The 22,575-nt window shown below is 35.7% G+C and overlaps 1 protein-coding gene across 3 annotated transcripts in view; it reads right to left on the bottom strand.

Moving 5' to 3' along the window:
* Positions 1 to 22,575, bottom strand: part of syt7b (synaptotagmin VIIb) — a 211,705-nt gene that overhangs the window by 52,801 nt on the left and 136,329 nt on the right. For 2 of the 3 annotated variants that reach the window (XM_055182584.2, XM_055182736.2), the window contains 2 exons: positions 21,369 to 21,719; positions 12,761 to 12,880 (listed from right to left, as the gene is read on the bottom strand). In XM_055182584.2, coding sequence (XP_055038559.1) covers positions 12,761 to 12,880; positions 21,369 to 21,719 — 471 coding nt within the window. The remainder of the gene's footprint in view (positions 1 to 12,760; positions 12,881 to 21,368; positions 21,720 to 22,575) is intronic. The other variant, XM_055182824.2, reaches the window with a different exon arrangement.

Raw genomic sequence — 22,575 nt, 5'->3', positions numbered from 1 at the left:
TCCTGAGCACCCTGAGTGGGCCACGACCATAGACCGTAAAAAAATATGGATGTAGTGTCCGTGACGTCACCCATTGGTTTGTGAAGATCGTTTTTGAAGCTTAAAGTAGGCGTTGCCTACCGTCGCCATCTTGGCCGTGCGCCACCGCGAATCACTCACGGAAAACCAAGACATTGGTGAAGCTTAGGTGAAACCGTGCCTGCCTAGCTCGACTCTAGTGAAAACAGTGGCTGTTCAACCGTCACTCAAGCGTCCACGCCCTTAATCATGCAGAAGTTTAAGGCTTAATATCATTTAAACGGATGAGTTACAAAAAAATTCACCCCCCTCACAGTTGTCATGAAGGGCAAAATTAACTATATAGACCAAAAACACTTTTTGTACCAGGCTGTATACATATTATTTTCTACTGTAAAGTTGGCCATTTTTAACATGGGAGTCTATAGGAATTGACTCCCTTTTGGAGTCAGCCAGTTTAAGTCACTTCCGTATTGGCTTCATTAGAGAGATCGGAAGGTTACCCCTCGGCCACGACCTAAGGCCTGGTTATACTTCACTTTTTATGCATATGCAACGGTCAGCATGCAGTGCGCATGACACACATTTTATCATCAGAATAGTATGCATGTACTATACGTAATCACTATTTTGTAATCGTGCATACTTTGTACGTCACACTGCAAAAAATCACTTCCTTACTAAGTATTTCTGTGTTGTTTTCAGTAAAAAAATAAAAAAAATCTTAAATTAAGCAAAATGACCTAGAAAAATACATCTACTTAGTTTTTAGACAAAAAAATATAAACTAAATAAATTAGCGCTTAAAACAAGCAAAAAAATCTGCCAATGGAATAAGAAAACATTTCTTGAAATAAGTTTACTTTTTTCATAAACACTTAATTCAAGAAAATTTTTCTTATTCCATTGGCAGAATTTTTTTTGTTTGTTTTAAGCACAAATTTACTTAAATTTTATATTTTTTTGTCTAAAATTAAACTTATTTTCCTAGGTCATTTTGCTGATCTTAATTTAAGATTTTTTTGATATTTTTACTGAAAACAAGACAAAATTACTAAGTAAGAAAGTAATTAAAAAATTTTTCAATAATTTTTTTTTCTTGAAAATAATTTTTTTGCAGTGCAAATGCGTGCACTGCTAAAAATGATTTTCAAGAAAAAAAATTCTTAGTATTTTTGTCTTGTTTTCGGTAAAAATATCTAATTTCTTGTAAAATTAAGATTCTTTTTCTTGATGAGGAAAACAACCCAAGAAAATAAGTCTAGTTTTTAGACCAAAAATATTAACTTTAAGTGATTTTGTGCATAAAACAAGCAAAAAAAATCTGCCAATGAGGTAAGCAAAAAATCTTGAACATTTTTCTTAAACACTAAATTCAAGAAAAATTCAAGAAAAATTAGCTTACAGTACCCCATTCGCAGATTTTTTTGCTTGTTTTATGCACAAAATCACTGGATATTTTTGATCTAAAACTTGACATATTTTCTTGGGTCAAGAAAAAGCATCTTAATTACATTTTTTTTATATATTTTTACTGAAAACAACACAAAAACACCAAGAATTTTTTTTCTTGAAAATAATTTTTTCGCAGTGTGCGTACAGGACTATGTATAGACGGTTTCAGCAGTAACAACATAAACAAGCGGCTGTCGAAGTCCGCACGTAACTTCCGGTAAACTCCGCTAATAATAAATAACAAAAAGTACTTTAAACGTAGTTTATTTATATAACAAGCAAAAAAACAACACATAGATTATCTAGAAAACCAAAACATTTGTTATTTTCGATGAGGCATTTGTTCAAGAGATCAGTTTAGCAACTAGTCAGACCATTAAAAAAACGAAACTGGAAGTAAAGTTCAGATCCAGACGTGTATCACGTGCGTCCGATGAAACCGTCTATAGTATGTAAGCCAGGAAAATTATTGCAATTTGTCGCAGTGTGCATGCATCAAATGTACGCATATGTGTCAACTACACTGCAAAAAAATTATTTTCAAGAAAAAATTTCTTAGTATTTTTATCTTGTTTTTAGTAAAAATATCAAAAAATTCTTAAATGAAGATGCTTTTTCTTGGTGAGCAAAACGACCCAAGAAAATAAGTCTAGTTTTTAGACCAAAAATATTACATTTAAGTGATTTTGTGCATAAAACAAGCAAAAAAATCTGCCAATAGGGTAAGCAAATTTTCTTGAATTTAGTGTTTAAGAAAAATGTTCAAGATTTTTTTTGCAAATTTTATATTTTTGGTCTAAAAACTAGACTTATTTTCTTAGGTCATTTAGCTTATCAAGATAAAGCATCTTAATTTAAGAATTTGTAGAAATTTCTACTGAAAACAAGACAAAAATACTAAGACATTTTTTTCTTGAAAAGTATTTTTTGCAGTGTGTATAAATGATTAAAGTGCAAATCTGTAAAAACGGTGAAGTCATGTGCATACGTGCTTTGCATTTAGTATAAAGGCATAACAACAATAACACCAATGGCGGTGTATAACACTATGTTTGCTATTAATGCTATTCCTACAAAGTTGACAAAATGTTTGAGCTGTATAGTCCAGGGTCACTTGTAATAACCTACGTCATCGTCCATCTAAACAAAACTGCTTGATGCTTTTTCCGTCCAGATTGTTTGTATTGATCACTCTGTAGACAAATGCGTACGTGCACATGCATGTAGTGTTTAAATATAAAGTACTTGCATTGCATTGCACATTTTTATGGATCACGTAAGCGCAAATTGTTTAAACAACAATGTTGTGTGTACGTACGTTTTTCTGAATTGCAAAAAAATACTTTGTTGTCGTGTAAACGTAGCCTTTGTTAAGATATGAACCCTAAAGCAAACATTGGCAAGTACTACAATTCTTAGAAAATTATCGATGGGCATGTTCCAATGGCGTTTGGTGAGGGGTGCTGGAAGTGACGGGCCCAGTGCCGCAGGCGGCTGTGCGTTACGTTTGTGTTATTGTGTTTCCTTTAAAGAGTTTAATACGTCAACATAAGGCAGAGCGACAGGCCGCTGAGAGGAAACTTCCTTCAAGGATAAATGACTCTGGTTGTTAATAGATTTGTGGAAAACAATAGCTAAAGGCAGTAGGGTTCTTATACACTATTTCATGTGACGGGACTGTCGGCTTATAGACTGCGGGTCAGAGCTAGTAAGACTTTTAAAAAGCGAGGTTCTCATGGGAGCAGATTATGGTTTGTTTCTGTGCAGGATTCAATGTTTTATTTGTGGGCAGGAGTGGGTGGTATTCATGCGAGCTGTTGGTGGACGTGGGCAGTCTGAGAGCAGTTGTTATGTTTTTAATAATGCATATGTGGAACACAATACTCAGTTCCCCATAGTGTTGGGAAGTCAGAAACATTTCTGAGAATTGATTGTTTCAAGTGACTCGCTTTCAGAAACTGATTGTTTCCGATCTGTTTCTGAAAAACAAATGTGCTTTCGTGGTCTGAGAGCACAGATGGTCAATGCTCGAAATCTTACTCGGTAAACAGCATGTTTATGGATGTCTGCTTGCTTTCTTGTAATTTCTTTAGTCGAACCACAGAGTTTCATGGAAACTACTTTGGAATAAACTGCTGTGGAATAAACTGCTGTGGAATTGTGAGAATAGGAATATGAAAATATAAAATATTTTACATAAAAAAATATGTACTTCTAAACTACATCTTCTTGTTTTGCACTAGCCACGTGATACGCCAACATGACCTTACATATTACGTAATCAAGTGCAAAAGTCACGCATTACATATGTGAAAGTCACACTTGCGGATCATTTTAAACAATAAACTGACTTAAAGACATTAATTAGTATCATTTCACATACAATAACGTCAGAACGCTCCTCTTTCTCCACAATTGTAGTGGTAGTTTCACATAGGTCATGCGTGACCTTTCGAATCTCGTTTTTAGACCAAAAATATCACATTTAAGTGATTTTGTGCATAAAACAAGCAAAAAAAATCTGCCAATGGGGTATGCAAAAAAAATCTTGAACATTTTTCTTAAGTACTTAATTCAAGAAAAATTCAAGAAAAATTTGCTTACCCCATTGACAGATTTTGTTGCTTGTTTTATGCAGAAAATCACTTAAATTTGATATTTTTGGTCTAAGAATTTTTTAATATTTTTACTGAAAACAAGACAAAAATGCTAAGAAAATTTTTCTTGAAAATCATTTTTTGCAGTGTAGTGAAAGACGAGAATTTGTCATTTAAAAGTACAAATGATGGTCCACTAAAGTCAACTATATAAGGAAAAATCCTGGAATATTTTCATCAAAATTTTTTATTTTCGACTGAACAAAGAAAGACATAAACATCTTGGATGACATGGGGGTGAGTAAATTATAAGATTTTTTATGAAAGTTAAGTAATCTTTTAAGTAAATATTTCAATAATCTAATAAAACGTGTTTTTCGTCTGATTAAAGTTTGTATTAGTAGTAATTTTATTGATATTATTACCTGTTATTGGACCTAAATCTGGTAATTTTCTTTTATTGATATATAAAACGTTCTCAGTTTTCTGATATAGTATGTCATGTAATGGTCACATGACATGCAGAGTAAACAAATAAAATATATATGTTTGTGTTTTTTATTTTTATAAAACTATAATGTACATTTTATGATTTAATTTTAATTGATTATGTTTTCATCAACTGACGAATCCCCTGCAAAGTTTGGGAAACCCTGCTATAGACAATAATGATAACTATAATAGCATCCTCATCAAAGCAGGATAATGATAATGTTATGTAAGTCTAAGCTTGTGTGATGCACTATTAAAGACAGATGTAGGCGACCCGCTGTTGCTTTATATTTTGCAAAGAAACAATAAGAAAAACAGACACTTTGGGAATTCTTCAAAAATGAGAGGAATTGGGAGAAGCCCTCACTCTGTTAACCCTCAAAAGCCCTGATTTTCCTGTTTACACTAAGGGTCCTTGGAGGTCAAAATGACCCCAGAAATTGAAAGAGTGATTACAAAAAATATGTAAATTTTTAATGATACAAATAATATATCTTTTTTTGTTTGTTTTTTTTAACTCGGACATTTGCTGGTTAGATATAAACTAGGGCTGGGCGATATATATTGGGGGATTCTCGTGCGTGTTTCATCAGTAAAGTCGGTTCCTTGATTAGTATTAAATGGCCATCAGCTGCTTTCGGATGGAGCGGCATTTACTACACAGGGCCGTAGTTCATTGACAAGCTGGCCCATATCGCATTAATTATCGCAGGCGATACGTCCTCGATAATTAATGCGAAATCGCCCCGATTGTCAGCAAACTACGGCTCTGTGTAAATGCCGCTCCATCTGAAAGCATATATATCGCCCAGCCCTAATATAAACATAAAAGAATTACAGTTTAGGAAATAAATAATTTCGACCAGCAGATGCCCATAGAGACCCATTCATTTCACTGGATGTGGCCAACTGCTCACATAACTACTTAAGTGATACATTTTGTGAACATTAAAAATAAAATTATTTTAAATAGTAGAATTTTTTGTAGTTTTTGATGCATTTTGAAATATCCTAAATAATAAAAGGATATTTTGGCATTTTATTTTCAATTGGGGTCATATTGATACCCAAAGACCTCTTTTCTGAAAAAAATGACACATCTTCAAAACAAATGAATCAAGCCTAGTTTCTTTTTATATGAATATTTGAAGATAATGTAGAAAAGTAACAAAATCTTATTCCACTAAAATGAAGGGAACCATTTTTAACTAAAGAAAAGTGGCTTGGGGGTCATTTTGATTAGTTTTAAAGCATCATAAAAGAGGACATCAGCAAAAGCAAAAAAGCCAGACAACATACACTGTAAAAAAATACTTGGTTGCCTTAAATATTTTTGTTAAATCAACTCAGATTTACAAGTCATGTCAACAGAGATGAGTTGTCACAACTTATAAAATATAGTTGAGTAAAGTTTTAAGGCCCAATCCCAATTCTATTTTATACCCCTCCCCCTTGCCCTTACCCCTACGCCTACCTCTTCCCCTTGCCCCTTGAAACAGAGTGTCAAGGGGTAGGGCTGAAAATATTCCCCTAAGAAATGGGACACCACTACTAGACCGTTACACGTCATCATAAGTCGTTGCTAGCTTCTACGTCATAGATGCTCCGATGTAATAATACAATAAAATTTAATATTACAAGAAATTATTAAAAAAATATATGTTCTGGAACTATCACAAAGTCAATAACATTAGCAAACTTTTTTTCATGGCGATATTTACAAATCTTTTTTCTGAGAACATACCGTATACATGAACACAAGATTAAAGGCAACATAAAACAAGTGATTATTTGTTATTAAAATACTTTTTAATGTCCAAAAATACTTAAATTTATGGGCCATATTGGAAATTTATCATACCCCTTCGTCTGAAGTGTGGTCCTGAAAAATCTTCGTTTGAAGGGCTATCTGGCCCTTACCCCTACCCCTTCCCCTTCAGCCAAAAGAGAATTGAGACACCCCTACCCCTTCACGTGAACACGCGACACAAAGGGGAAGGGGAAAGGGGAAGGGGTAAGGGGTAGAATTGGGATTGGGCCTTAACTCACCTTAAGTTATAACCCCTCACCTGTAGTTATAACAACTCATCTCTAGTCAAGATAAACAATAGTAAGTTGAAATGACTTGTAAATCCGAGTAGATTCAACAAAATTTTTTAAGGCATAATTAACTTTATAATTCTAGTTATCATCCTTTATATGGATGACTTTCTTACACTAAATGACTTTCTTACACTGCAAAAAAAAAAGTTTTTCAAGAAAAAATTTCTTAGCCTTGTTTTCAGTAAAAATATCTAAAAATTCTTAAATTAAGATGCTTTTTCTTGATGAGCAAAACAAACCAAGAAAATAAGTCTAGTTTTTAGACCAAAAATTCAAATTTAAGTGATTTTGTGTATAAAACAAGCAAAAAATCTGCCAATGGGGTAAGCTAATTTTTCTTGATTTTTTCTTGAATTTAGTGTTTAAGAAAAATGTACCCCATTGGCAGATTTTTTGCTTGTTTTATGCAGAAAATCACTTAAATTTGATATTTTTGGTGTACAAACTAGACTTATTTTCTTGGGTCATTTTGCTCATCAAGAAATTTCATCTTAATTTAAGAATTTTTTGATGTTTTTTTACTGAAAACAAGACAAAAATACTAAGTAAGAAAGTCATTTTTTGCAGTGTTTATGCTGAGTCTCTGCTGAACTGTGTGTGTGTTTGATTATAAAGTGGTGTGAGTATTTGTGTGGGTTGATGTGTGTTTAAAGAGTCAAGACGTATTTTTCAAGCAGTGTGTCAGCCAGACGTAAAAGAGCGTATTTTTAGTAAGCACTACACTCTCTTTTAATGAGCACACTCACTGCGATCTATGTCACCTCTTTTATACACAGATCAGAGAATGAGAAAGAGATTAACAAGTGGAATATGTGTTAAAAGTGAAAAAAAAAAGAATAAAACAGACCAAATGAGGCACAAACATAAGAAACAGGAACATTAGCATGCAATAGTGTGAATCGTTTCATTGTTATAATGCTATATTCGTAATTCATAAGGTATGTGGCATACTAATGCTAAATATGTTGACCGTTACGATCAAACGTTCAAGCGATCTACAAGAGAGAGGTTTGCAAACTTATTGACACAGTGATTGATAGCCTACAAGGCTACACAGCAAGGACAACAACCATTGATTTTGTGATGAGTTTGTGTGCTTGATTGGGAGAGAAACGCTGTGCTTCAGAACTTGTGAATGACTAACCGTGGAAAGGTCATATTCAAGTGCTGTGGACGGATGCCAGCACTTACGGTAAATCTCTGTATGGGCAAGACAATTAGCAAACTGTTGGAGTCGGAGTATACCAATACGTTATAGTTTAAACATAAATGTCTGCTTAGTATACTTACCGTATCATTGCACATGGTAAATGTTGGCACCAACAGTGTACTGCCACATATTTAAGAACAGGAGTCATAACTGCCACTAATAAAGAGGCGAAGTGGATAAGTGCGGCTCAAGTACACATATTTCTTATTTAAGCACACTGCTTATGAGTTTAATCTGTGACACACAAATGATCACATAAGTATTGGGATAAAAGCTTATGCTACTATGAGAACATGAATTACTGTTATCACTGATATCGTTCACCTAGTGTGACCATTGCAAAGTGATAGCAGGTCATTCTTATTTTTTTAGTGGAGGTTTGCCACCTAAAAAGTGCACTTTGTAAAAGTTCAGCAGACGTTATATATATATAGAGAGAGAGATCAACAGACTGTATATGGTACTCAATTTGTATACTGTATATATAGTGCTCAGTAGACTGTATATAATATTCAATTTATATAGTGCTCAGCACTCAGCATACTGTATATATTTAGTGCTTAGCATACTGTATAGTACTCAATTTACATATAGTGCTCAGTACTCAGCAGACTGTATATGGTACTCAATTTGTTTATAGTGCTCAGCATACTGTACTGTATATGGTCCTCAATTTGTATACTGTATACATAGTGCTCAGCAGTCTGTATACAGTACTCAATTTATATATAGTGCTCAGCACTCAGCATACTGTATATATATATAGTGCTAAGCATACTGTATATAAAGTGCTCAGCAGACTGTATATGTAGTGCTCAGCAGACTTAAAAATATCTAATTATAATTTCTTTATAGTGCTTAGCATACTGTATATATAGTGCTCAGCAGACTGTGTATATTGCTCAACAGATTGTACTGTATATGGTACTCAATTAATTTGTTTATAGTGCTCAGCAGACTTTATATATAGTGATCAGCAGACTGTATATGGTACTCAATTTGTAAACTGTACATATAGTGCTCAGCAGACTGTATGTAGTTCTCAATTTATATATAGTGCTCAGCAGACTGTATATAGTACTCAATTTATATATAGTGCTCAGCGCTCAGAATACTGTATATATATATAGTGCTCAGTAGACTTATGGTACTAAGTATTAGGGATGTGCACTTATGTCATTTTTTCATTTCGATTAATCCATAGGTTTGAAAAATGAGTACTAGATATACGGGGGTGGGGGGCAATCAAATGGGTGGGGCATATACGTCATGGTGAAAATGAAAATATTTTTATAAAAAACACTCAAATAAAACTTAATTTTGAAGAAACTATGACAGACAAATGAACACATACTAGATTATGAATTAATTAAATGTTTTTAACAGAAACCTCTAACAGGAAAAGCTGCTTGATGAAGTGAAACTAAAGGGTTAATAAAGACAAACTGATGCGCTTTCTTGACATTTGGTGTTTAAAAATTAGATGATATAAGGAAACTTGTGACAGCCCTGTACAATTGTACATCTGACTGACTGTATTTTTGTCCTACCAAAGTGAATCCCCAAATCACAGCATCCTTAAACCTTAGTGCCTCAGTGATGTGAGGTGTGTTCAGCTCCACAGCATTGCGCGCAGCGGTGGGTTGCTGAGGCGTGGGTATGCTGACTTTATCTTTTGTTTTTAAATATTGCACACGCGCACCCAGTCTTTACTACCACAGCCGCTTGTAATGCTAACCAGACCTCCAAATGCCGCCATAACCACAAATAAATAAATAAACCCACATGATCATCGTTTTCGTGATCAATTATCGATGCCACATTCGAGTGCCCATCCCTACTAAGTATATAGGTGCTCAGCAGACTGTATATAGTACTCAATTTATATATAGTGCTCAGCACTCAGCAGACTTTATATGGTACTCAATTTTTTTATAGTGCTCAGCATACTATATATAGTGCTCAGCAGACTGTACTGTATGTGGTACTCAATGGGCTCTATCTTACACCTGGCACAATGCAGCGCAATGCGCAACGCAAGTGTCTTTTGCTAGTTTCCACCCTGCGCAATTTTAATTTTCACGTTTAGCGCCGCGTTGTTTAAATAGCAAATGCATTTCCGCCCCCTTTTGCGCCCATGGGCGTTCTGCTCTGAAAACAAGGTGTGTTCAAGTGCATTGTTGGCGTGTTGCTATTTTGAGGCAACTAAAATAGACTACGCCATTGACCAACAAAAACCTGGTCTAAAGTCTAAAGTATATGTTTTTGTGTTATTTAAAGAGCGCATTAGTAATATGCGCCTAAACGGGACAACAACGCGGATTTGCTTATCACATACATGAATGCGCAGCAGCACAAAAACCCTTTTAAATATGAAAGATTAAAGGATTGAATGTAAAAGATTATTATTGAGTCTCTTGGACATAAATGAGGACTAATTATGAGACGTTAGAAGGCACAAAGAGCTACATTTTTAAGTAATGCTTAAAAAAAACGATACTGTCCAAGTGCTGAACCTTGCGGAGAGCCGTTTGTAAATTCTTTATCTCCTGTTTGTTACAAATAAAGTATTTTTAGAGTACAAACCTTTTCTTACATACTTGTAAATTATTTTTTTGATGATATTGGATAGCCATACATTTAAAGCAATTATAAGCCTGCTTTTTACTTCCATGGCTAAAAGAAACAGGTTTTAAAGGTTTTAATGAAAAAATAACAATTTCAATACAAGTGAAAAACAACACAATTATTTAACATTAATCTTAAACTGGGGATCTTCTTCCTCCGCTTAGCTTTACAGTTTACAAAGTCCGTCATCTAAATAGGGATTAGACATAGCGGCAGCGCAACTGGCTTTTAAAGGGGATGAGAGCTGAGACTCTCATTGGTTTATTGCATGTTACGCCCAAAATACTCCCATTAATCATTAAAAAAATAGGACCAACTCTTTTCGACCATGCGCTTGTCGCACAAACCATTTCTCCCGTCATTAAAGACGTCATTTAGACGTTGAGCTGTGCGCTTTAGACAATGTGCTTAGATCGTTAAAATAGGGCCCAATATGTTTATAGTGCTCAACAGACTTAATAAATAGTGCTCAGTATACAGTACTCAATTTATATATAGTGCTCAGCATACTGTATATACATAGTGCTCAGCAGATTTATAGTACTTATTATATATAGTGCTTAGCATACTGTATACACTCTAAAAAATGATGTGTTGGATTTACTTAAAATATATATGCACCATTTTTGCATCACACTTTTTAAGTATTCCCAACTTTGATAGTTTTACTTAAAATTTACAAGAAAACCTGTGTTTTATTTACTTAAATTTTTAATTAAAGAATGATGATGAATTCAAATATTTAAGTTTATATAACACATATTTTCTTGTTTATTTTAAGTAAAATTATTCCAAGTTGGGATTACTTAAAATATATATGCACCATTTTTGCATAACACTTTTTAAGTAAATCCAACAAATATTTTAGAGTGAAGTTGGAGCAATTTAGAATACCCAATTCAGCTAATCTGCATGTTTTGGACTGTGGGAGTGTACACAGAAAGGTCTCCTGAACAAAGTCTTTGTCTGACTTAGTTCTTGCTTGAATCAGAGACCTTTTTGCTGTGAGGAAACAATGATGCGCGCTAACCCACTGTGTTGCCCTCTACACTGAGCACACACTTCTCAATCATGGTAACAATGAACAAACATAATTTTTTCAAAATAACTCTAAATATAACTAACATTAACAACATATCAACATAAATAAACCCAGCAAACATTAAAACAGTCATCTTTTTTGGTAAATATTAACCAAAGAAGTGAACATGTCGCAATGCATGCTGGGAACTATTCAGACCATTGTTTTTTTTTAAATTGCTTGTTCAGATTACTCAATTTGGCAAGTTGGGTAAACAAATTGGACAAAAACTTAAAACTCCAGTCAACAAATGATATTTGTTAGCAGGATGATTATGCTTATTTCATTCAGTGAACACAAATTAATGAACTGATGCCCTTCAACAAGAAAAACTTTGTTTTTTGTTAAAAGAACATTTTGAAGTTGGATTTTTTACAGGCCATGTGCTTCACAAAATGGCTATGACAGATGTCATAATTTTTGGCTGGAAAGGCATCATGGGAATTCACGTGGCTCTATAGTTACTTAAAATGTTATGCTAGATTTACTTAATTTTGATGCAATTGTTATAGTAGTTAGCATTACTTATGTTTTTTCATTTTATTTTTGGATACATTTAAGTTTACCTGGTAACTTAAATTTTTGTGTTACACATACTAAATATGGTAAGTAGAGGTTGAAAAGTTATAAATACTAAGTTTTTTGTGTTTAATCCAATTACTTTCATAAGTTATGGTTGTTCAGCCAACGAATCGTTTTTTCAGCAGACTGCATATATAGTGCTCAGAAGACTTATAGTACTAAGAATATATAGTGCTCAGCAAACTGTATATATAGTGCTCAGAAGACTTAAATTAATAAGTATATATAGTGCTCAGTGTATATAGTGTATATAGTACTCAATTTATATATAGTGCTCAGCACTCAGCAGACTGTACATATGGTACTCAATTTGTTTATAGTGCTCAGCATACTGTTTATAGTGCTCAGCATACTGTATATAGTGCTCAGCAGATTGTATATGGGAGACAATTCGTTTATAGTGCTCAGCATACTATATATATTAATCAGCAGACTGTATATGGTAGTCAATTTATATATAGTGCTCAGCGGACTGCATATTCAAAACTTACAGGTGATACATTAAGATTTATAATCAGGCCAATCATTTTCAAGTTCAATGTTAGCCAATAACATTGATAATAGATATTGAGACTGTTTAAAAGATATGATTACCTTTTGTCAGTTTGAGATGCTTCTATGTCCGCTGGCGCCTCCTGTAGGTCTGGAAGGTTGGCAAAATCATCTTGCTCAGCCAATCCGATTGCTAGAGACAGAACGACCATCTTGCCCTCTCTGTCACAAAACATGTAGGCTAAATTAAACATCAGAACAAAGCAAAACCAGTGAAAGAGGTTATTATAAACTATAAAAGAGCCTTTTGAAGGTTATAGCAGACAGTGACAGATCGATTGATTAAAAAACAGACAGCCAGACAGAAGACAGATAGATAGAGATAAAGACAGATCTTACAGGAGGAATTACAAGCAAAAGAGTCGATTGGAAGTCTACAAATGTGCAATATTTGAAAGGAAAACTGTTAGTCAGTTAGTAAACGCATGACATTGTGAGGCAGAACTGGCTGAAAGTTTGAATCTTGCTCTAGTCGAATATAGAAACTTTGCTCTTGGATTGATAGGCTCCAACACTTCCTGCGACCCTACATAGGATAAGCAGTATAGAGAATGGATGAATGGTCTTGGGGATTTTGAAAGTCCAATAACATTATTCTGGCTTTGTCAAGCCAAAACAAATGCTGTGAAGAAGCTGACAAATGTTCAAAGAGACTGAAAAAAGAGCATATGTTGGATGGACTGCTGGAGCCTGAGCGTCGTCACACAGTTTTACCCTCACACACACACACACACACACGCACACACAAACAAACAATCCTGTGGTAAAAGTCTTCAGTGTTCCATATGCCTCTGTGAAATGTGACTCATACTTTCCTGAGACTCTTACTGCTCTCCTGAATTTCAACTGGCTTTTTTTTCTGTCTCTGCCTCATTTTACAGTCTGATGGATTCATGCCAGCCCATATAGAAAAGAAAAATCACAACTGAGATCTCTTTAACATCTCTGTTAAATCTCATTGCTGGCTACTGCTTCTTAAAGCTTTACAATCAGAAATCCTGGTGTTTGGGGGAACCCCGAAGACAAACAAGCACACGCTCTTGAGACTATCACGTGAAACGAAACAATATCCAATCAGGAGATGATGGAAGCAGTCATGGTGTAGCACAAAGTGAAGATGATGGAAAGTGAGTTTGTACAGACCATGTTCCTGCTGTCTTCATGACTTCCCCCAAACCCTTTCCTTTTTTTCGAAAATCTGCCAATGCAATAAGACATTTTTTGTAGAATTTTTCTTGTATTAAGTAAATTCCAGAAAAAATGTCTAAAAATTTTTCTCAAAATTGACTTTGCTGATTTTTGTCAACTTCAAACAGGTGTACATTGCATAAAATGATTTTCAAGAAATAAAAATATTTGTAATTTAGTCTTGTTTTTAGTAAAAATATCTTAAAATTCTTAAATTAATTTCTTGATGAGAAAAATGACCCAAGAAAATAAGTCTAGTTTTTAGAGCAAAAATATCAAATTTAAGTGATTTTGTGCATAAAACAAGCATAAATAAATAAATAAATCTGCCAATGGGGTAAACAAAAAAAATCTTAAACACTAAATTCAAGAAAAATTTGCTTACCCCATTTTCAGATTTTTTGTCAGATTCCAGAAATAATGCATTATTTCCACTGCAAAAAATGATTTTCAAGAAAATATTAAGTATTTTTGTCTTGTTTTCAGTAAAAATATGTAAAAATTCTTAAATTAAAAGATTATTCTAATTTTTAGACCAAAAATATCAAATTTAAGTGATTTTGTGCATAAAACAAGCAAAAAAAATCTGCCAATGGGGTAAGCAAAAAATCTTGAAAATTTTTCCTAAACACTAATTCAAGAAAAATTTGCTTATTCCATTGGCAGACTTTTTTTTCTTGTTTTATGCACAAAATCACATAAATTTGATATTTTTGCTCTAAAAACTAGACTTATTTTCTTGGGTCGTTTTGCTCATCAAGAAAAAGAATATTAATTTAAGAATTTTTAGATATTTTTACTGAAATCAAGACAAAATTATTAAGAATGTTTTTTCTTGCAGTGAAAAAATGACTTTCTTACTTATTTGTTAATGAAAACAAGACAAAATACTATCTAACAATTCTTTAATTAAAATTTATTTTCATGATGAGCAAAATGACCTAAGAAAATAAGTCTAGTTTTTAGAGTGAAAATATCAAATTTATGTGATTTGATAAAATATAAGCAAATTTGTGCTTAAAACAAGCAAAAAAAATCTGCCATTGGAATAAGCAAAAATTTCTTGAATAAAGCGTTTATGAAAAAAGTAAACTTATTTCAAGAAAATTTTTCTTTTTCCATTGGCAGATTATTTTTACTTGTTTTAAGCACTAATTTACGTAAGTTTATATTTGTCTAAAAACTATATAAACTTTCACGCTACCTATGATCCCTTTAAAGCATATAAAACACAACAAATATAAATAAAACTAAAGACTTTAAATTGTGGCTTCTCTGTGAATTTCTGTATGTTTATGTCTTTTTTAATAAATATTTTACATTTTATTTTGCAAATGTTTTACTATAGCTTTTCAAGATTTTGTCAAATATTTGTAGTATTTAATGAAATATCTTATTAAAGTTTGTTATAAATGACTTTGTTTAAATAAAATTCCTTTACTTTCACAATATTAATAATATAATGCAATTATTCTCGCTCGCATTTAACACTGGTTCCTGTAATATATTATCTCCTATACTAGCTTAATCGGTTTATCAATAATACGTTTTTAGGCAGTGATATTGTCCAGCAACCAGCCTGTGAAAGCAGTCGAGCAGAACTCCAACACAAATGACTGCAATCCCTTGTGTAGACAGGACTTTAATTGCCTGTCAGACAATCAGAGTATCTGCGAAATAAAGCTGGAGTTGCTTACAGTTTAGGTGATCCTGTTGAGGCAAAGATTATTATTGCATTAACCATTCTAGAAACTAAAGATTCAAATTGAAACTGCTCATAGACAAATAGCTATTTAATAAAAAAATATCTACACACCACACACAATTACTCCTTACTATCCTTCACCATCCCATCAAACCCACATATCAAAAATAAAGAAATGTACAAATAAAGTGGCCAAAAGAAATTTGTACAATATTTGCTTTTAATGTCACCCTAAATGAAAGCATACAAATATGAGGTGTATGGAAAAAAGGAAGAAAACACTCAACTTTTTGACAATAAATAAATCTTCTGAGCTTCACTTTATACTGTACTCCAATTTATACACCAATGCTATATGCGTACAACATTTCAACAATGTGTCTTTAATAAAATGCTCGAATAAAGAGCAAAGATGTCGATTGTTCAAAGTTGGACATCACTTTTGGACACGCAAATCTGTCATAACGGTGACGTTATGCGCATGTGTCAATTAAGTCTATAAGCACGCACGAGTATAAGCATAACAACAATGGTGCCCTACAGGACCGTGTTTGTGCCGCTAAAGATACTGAGTTTATTAATGCTTCTCCAACATAGTTTACAAAATCTGTGCATTTTGTAGTCCAGGTTTACTTATAGTAGTAAACCTTGTAGCAATAAATGCTCTGTATGTTAGAGGTGTAACGGTACACAAAAATCACGGTTTGGTACAATTTTGGTATAGAGAAAACAAAAAATGCAAATCATAAAACTACTTTGCTTTATTACTTTTACATATATTACAAACATATTTTAAACACAATTTAAAAACCAAACCAAACCTGCTTGGTTTAAATAAAATAAAAAAGAACAATAATGAAAGAATAACAGAAATTGCCATGCCAACTTGTTACTGTAAACTTGACACAGTTGTCCCGCCTCCAGGGTTTCCTGATTGGTCCACTGACCTGACATTGATGAGCTATGCTGCGTGTATTGATATTCTTTTAACCTGACACGGCATCTCAAAGGTGCAGTGTGTAAATTTTAGCGGCAACTAGTGGTGAGGTGGCAAATTGCAACCAACGGCTCAGTACACTGCTCACCCCTCACTTTTAAAACGCCTAGAGAAGCTACGGTAGCCGCTACGAAAAACATGTCACTTACTAAAAAACTTTGTCCGTTAAGGGCTTCTGTAGAAACATGGCAGCACAAAATGGCAACTTCCACGTAAGGGACCCTCTGTGTATGTAGATAAAAAAGTTTCAATCTAAGGTAATAAAAACAAAATAGTCCATTATAAAAAGGTCTTTATACACCACTAATGATATAGATTTGTATATTATTTTTGCATTTCTGTCAAGAGACCCTTCTAAAAATTACACACTGCACATTTAAAAACGTTTCGCTCAATCGCAAGATGCTGCAAAAGACGCAAGGCGTATGCGTCAAACACATCTGTCTAGTGGGTGTTTACATTGAAAAACATTAGAAAAGTAGTGCTGCAGAGTGGAGAAACCTGTTTGCCTTTAGCAGCTATATTAATCAAACTTGCTGCCATTTAATATGTCCATGTGGGAACTCAGATTTAAAGTATGTTGCGCAAGTATAACAAGCCTACTGTTATCCTATTAAAGATTACAATTGTTCGATACACATGTGCACCGGAAGTCCTGTACCGAAATGGTAAAATGCGAATACGTGTAGAGTTACACCCCTACTGGATGTGTATGTGCAAATGTGCATAGTTTTTTTACAAAGTAGCATCGCCATCTACTGGCCTGGCACGCATAATATTAGTGCGTTTTTTAGGATCCGTGTAAACGTGGATCTTTTTGACAAGCATTGTCGTGTGTATGTGAAAATTTCCAAAAACACAAAGAAGAAACGTTTTAATTTTTACTACATCATTATCGTGTAAACTTACCCATATTGTGCGTTCACACCAGACGCGAATGAAACGAATAAATCACGATATTCATGCATAGTTGGGCTTGAACATTTTGAGTTAACTCGTTTCATTAGTGTAAAATTTGTATTCAGCACGAATACGTTCAATTTGCCGGCTTTGGCTAGCTTGTAGTCTATATATATAGCTCAACTGAGTAAAAAGCGTTTTTTTTACAACTTACCAGATTGTTAGACCTCCACACTCAAATTCTACCAACCAAGATCCTTTTTATTCCTTTTTCTATAGACGGTTTCAGCAGTAACAACATAAACAAGCGGCTCCCATGGTCCGCACGTAACTTCCGGTAAACTCCACTAAGAGTAAATAACAACAAAGTTCTTTAAACGTAGTTTATTTATATAACAAGCAAATAAAACAACACATAGATTACCTAGGAAACCAAAACATTTGTTATTTTCGACGAGGCATTTGTTCAAGAGATCCGTTTAGCAACTAGTCATTAAAAAAACGAAACTGGAAGTAAAGTTCGCATCCAGACGTATATCGCGTCAGCGCCCGATGAAACGGTCTATAAAAGTACGAAGATGTGTCGTATAGCTCCAGGTGTCCACATACGGTGACAATTTTGATTTTGTCCGCCATTGTTGTTTTGTATTTCTGCCTTACCTCACTATGTCGTAATCACGTCACTACTAGAGTAAGCTCCTGATTGCTTAACGCGGTACGAATATCTGCCAACGTTCGGATTTGCAATCGCGTCTTTGCATTGACTTAACATGTAAATCACTCGCGCTTAACGCTTCATTCGCGTCTGGTGTGAACACACTATTACTGTTTTTGCAGTTCAGCTATGGGTTTGATCCCAAGGGAACATACATACTTTGGAGAAAAGTGTCTGTAAAATGCATAAATGTTAAAGGTATTGCAGAGGATTTTCTTTTTCCAGGTGGATCATCAAGACTATTGGTCCTCCTAGTTGTCAATCAGGAGTGTTGCGCAATTGCATTTTTTTTAAAAAGTGGAGAAGGCGGTTCTTTTCTAAAATTCGAGAAAATCCTTCGCTACACATTTAAATAAAATTTAAGCATAAACCTTGAAAAAAAAATAGAAAAATCTGGAAGGCAATTAAAGCAATTCACCTTTTCATTGGCAGTTTAAAGAGTTAACACTTACAAATAAGTCAGATAGAATTAATGATATGCGTATTTGGCGTGCTGTCCGAGGAGAGGGCTCTGAGCTCGGTATTTGGCCCGAGCCCAGAGCACTCCCCCACAAAGAGAGGGCTCCAGGGTCTGTATTAGGCCCGAACCCAGAACACCCCCCTGTATTCAGGTTAGGAAGTAACCAAGTAAGTGTGAGGAGACGGGGTGGTGGAGGGATGCTAAGAACTATCAAAGAACGTAGGTGAGTTGGCTGCATGTTTATATATGCTTCCACTGATGCCGATCAGGTGGACGCCTGATTGCTGATTTTTGACAGCTGGTCGTAATTACTAGATCGATTGGCAGATTATTTTAACGTGCTCCTCTCTAACTTTGTTAATAAAACATCATATAAATAAAGGGACAGTAGTGAGTAGTGCAAAAGTTCTGAAACACTGCAACTAATGCAACTCGACCCAATATCAAATATTGCCTTGTCTACCTATCATTTTCTGCCATTTCGCCACTGTCTTCTCGATGTGGAAAATCTTAAAATAACATGAAAATGTTTCCTCTGACAACACACCTCTCTTCTTTAAATTCTAGACTATGAAACACTATTAGATGCTGTCTGTGTGTCTCTCTCTCTCTCTCTCGCTCTCTCTCTCCTCCATGACAATTCATCATGGTTGTAATGATCCCGAGGACAGGAGATCAATGCCGTGTGGAGTTGATCTGCCAGCTGAGAACATATACTGACACTAAACCCTTGACCACACACACTCACACACTGATCTAATGTCATCTATAGGGACTGTATACTGTTAAATGACCTTGGTACAAAAACACACTCAAACGGGCATGTGTGTAGGCGCGCAGGTGCACAAACGTCACCAGTCTCATCATAAACCGGACCAGAATTAAAGTGCAAATGGCGCACGCTAATGCAAAAGCATCTTCCTTCCCCCTTCTTTCATTGCTTCCTCATTTCTCTGTAGAAGAGAGTACTGATATCATTCAGTAGATTTCGTAAAATATATATGCTATTAGATTTAGCTTTAATTGTTAACAGATGAAAATTAAAAGTTCTGAATTTATTGTCTTTGCATATTTGTGACCCAGTGTGTAATATCTTCAACATTAAATCATCCTATATAATGTAAAGAACATTCTGTGAAAATATAACCTTGATATCTTTAATATTAATTAAGGTCATGACAAAGATTGAAATCAATGAGTGAAATCAAATGTTAATGATCCAAATCTCATCATTAAATTTAAAAGACGTTAACCCAGATTTCAACATGCCCCCCCACCTCCATCTTGCCCGCCTCCAGTTTGAGAACCCCTGATATAAAGCAAGATCCTGCAATACATAATAAAGAGAAACACTGCAACACATTCCCAAACCAATGAAGAAAAAGTAGGTCTCTGTGTTTGAGAACAGCTACTCAACTAAGACATGTGTAAACACTCATCGATTATGTAAAGAAACTCCCTCCTATACGCCACCGACTGAAATCTGGGTTCACTTAATCTATATCGAACAGATAAAGACATACACTTGAGTAATCCACTCCCTGCGGTGCTCAGGTGACAGGTGCAAAGCCGTGAAGACGCGCTAACCAAACAGATGGGCAAGCAGAGAGACCCAGAAGGGCGCAGAGAGACGCCGGACTCGATCGGCCGTGAGTAAGCGACACTGCGCGATGAGAAACAAAGAGCTCAGGCAGGCATCAGGGAAGTCATGAATTGAGCGTGACCGAGCGTAAGAAATGACACTGAGCAAGCAGGTGGCTGACAGCGCCAGCCAGGCATGGTACAAAAACACGGGTGAGCATAAGCTAGACCAGCAATAACCACCATAAACAATGGAAAATTCATGCTTGTCTTTTCAGCAGGGTCAATATTTTGTTAAATCTAATTATTTATTTATACATGGGCATCCTAGACACATTTTAAGTTTTTGCTTGGGGGCGAAAACAACAATTATGTTCAGCAATCCCAGTAAAATTAGAAATGGAGATGTTGTGGAAGCACCAAGCGACTGGTACTGTATAGCGGAACACAGGTCATAAAATGCACATTAAAGGATTTTCATTACATTAACGTATGTAGGATTTACCCCCATCTAGTGGTGAAATCGTATTTTGCATTCAAACAAACAGTGCTCTCTAGCGCCTCGCTTTTTAAATGCGTGTTGCAACTACGTAGCTGTTATGTAGAGTGCTCACTGATAGGGTGGCCATTCGTGCCAGTTCTGCCGGACACGTCCCAAACATGTTTTCGGGTGCGTTCTCCCGAAGTCGCGTTGCTCGACCCCATACGTCATCGAGATTCTTACATTTCAGTTAAAATACATTAGAAAATTAAGATTTATTTCTTTTAAGACAAACAATCAATTTAGCTTCATTCTTACCTTGAAATGTAACGGTTGCTTTTCTGAAATTGAACCTGAAATATTAAACCTTGATGACGTATGCGGTCACCAACGCGACTTCCGGAGAACGCACCCGAAAACATGTTCGGAGCGTGTCCGGCGGAACTGGCACAAATGGCCACCCTACTCACTGATCTCCTTGTCCGTTTCAGCTGGTTCACGTGTTCTAAACGAAAACACGTTACGGTAGACTAGTGCATTTTGTCCCTCTCTGCTTTTATAGTTTTTCAATGATATGGAATAATTAGATGTATGATTAGTATAAATTAGAATTTTAGACTCACAGGAATGACTTGACGTCCATGCCTCTGGTTCGAATCTGTCCCATCACGTGGTCCCAGCTTCCGGGATTGGAACGCGATCGCGCTCCTCCGGCCGACCTGTAGCGGGACGCCCCTGCCCCAGCCGGGCTACCACGCACCCCCCGCGGGCCCCCCCGGGGGCCCCCACCCCCAGGGCCAGTGTGCAGTTGACCCAGACTCTGGGAGGTGACCGGGGGGTCGTTGGGGCCCGGCGGGGGCTGGTGGGTTAGGGGCTGCTGGAGGCTTTGCTGCCTGACCAGGGGCCTGGGGCGAGCTGCTGAGGACGGGATGTGCTCCAGGGTGGAGGTGGTAGACAGGGAGGGGTCCCCAAAACTGGCACCGCATCATGCGAAGGGGCCAAGTTGTGGGGCGACACACGGACAAGAACAATGCAGAAAGGGAGGAAATCACAGGGTAAAGGGAAGAGAACAGGATAAATGTAACAGGAAGAGGAAACCAGACATGAAAAGACAACAGAATGAAGAAGAGGATCGGGACAACAGGGGTGAGAGTAGAGAAGGTAACAGAGCAGACATATTGAGACGTCAATTAAGGGGGACAGAGAAGCACGATGAAGAAATGAGGGAAGAGAAGAAAGGCAAAGTTAGAAAGCAGCTTTAACAAAATATGCAATGCTCTTTTAAAGCCCTTTTTCTGTCGACACAGTGCTGGTGCCAGAGTATCATCGGATCAAGTTTCCAAAACTCAATTGGGCTAGCCTAACAAAAGTAGGTGCAAAACTAGGACAATGGCTGATGCAATGCAAGTTTAGTTGCCTACTGCATACTTAAGGCCACACAGTGGCCCCATCTGTGGTCAGGTTATGAAGTTTCATAGTAGGTTACGTCAAGTCCGTGGAAAACAGAGGTTGATCTGTTACCAAGCACCAGCACTATTTCGATTAAAAAGGGGAGTCTCTTGTATCTCTCGTGGCATGGTCTGACTTTCAACTTCCCCTGCTTAAAAACCTCCAATTGCTCTACGTTTACCATCAACTCCCGATCTCCCTTCACCCCTTCTCCGTCTTCAATATCTCAATTCAATTAACATTTTTATCCTCTTTACCCCTCCCAACAGCTTCCTCTGCATGTCTGATAACTATAATGTCCTGTTCAGCTAGGCTGCCAATGTTAATGCTCTGCTGATAGATTTACAGCACCGGGTTAAGTGCCACACACCTCTATCCAGG

The sequence above is a fragment of the Misgurnus anguillicaudatus genome, chromosome 21 (genome assembly GCF_027580225.2).
Source record: "Misgurnus anguillicaudatus chromosome 21, ASM2758022v2, whole genome shotgun sequence".
Taxonomy (NCBI): Eukaryota; Metazoa; Chordata; class Actinopteri; order Cypriniformes; family Cobitidae; genus Misgurnus; species Misgurnus anguillicaudatus.
This window is presented reverse-complemented; position numbering and strand designations above follow the sequence as displayed.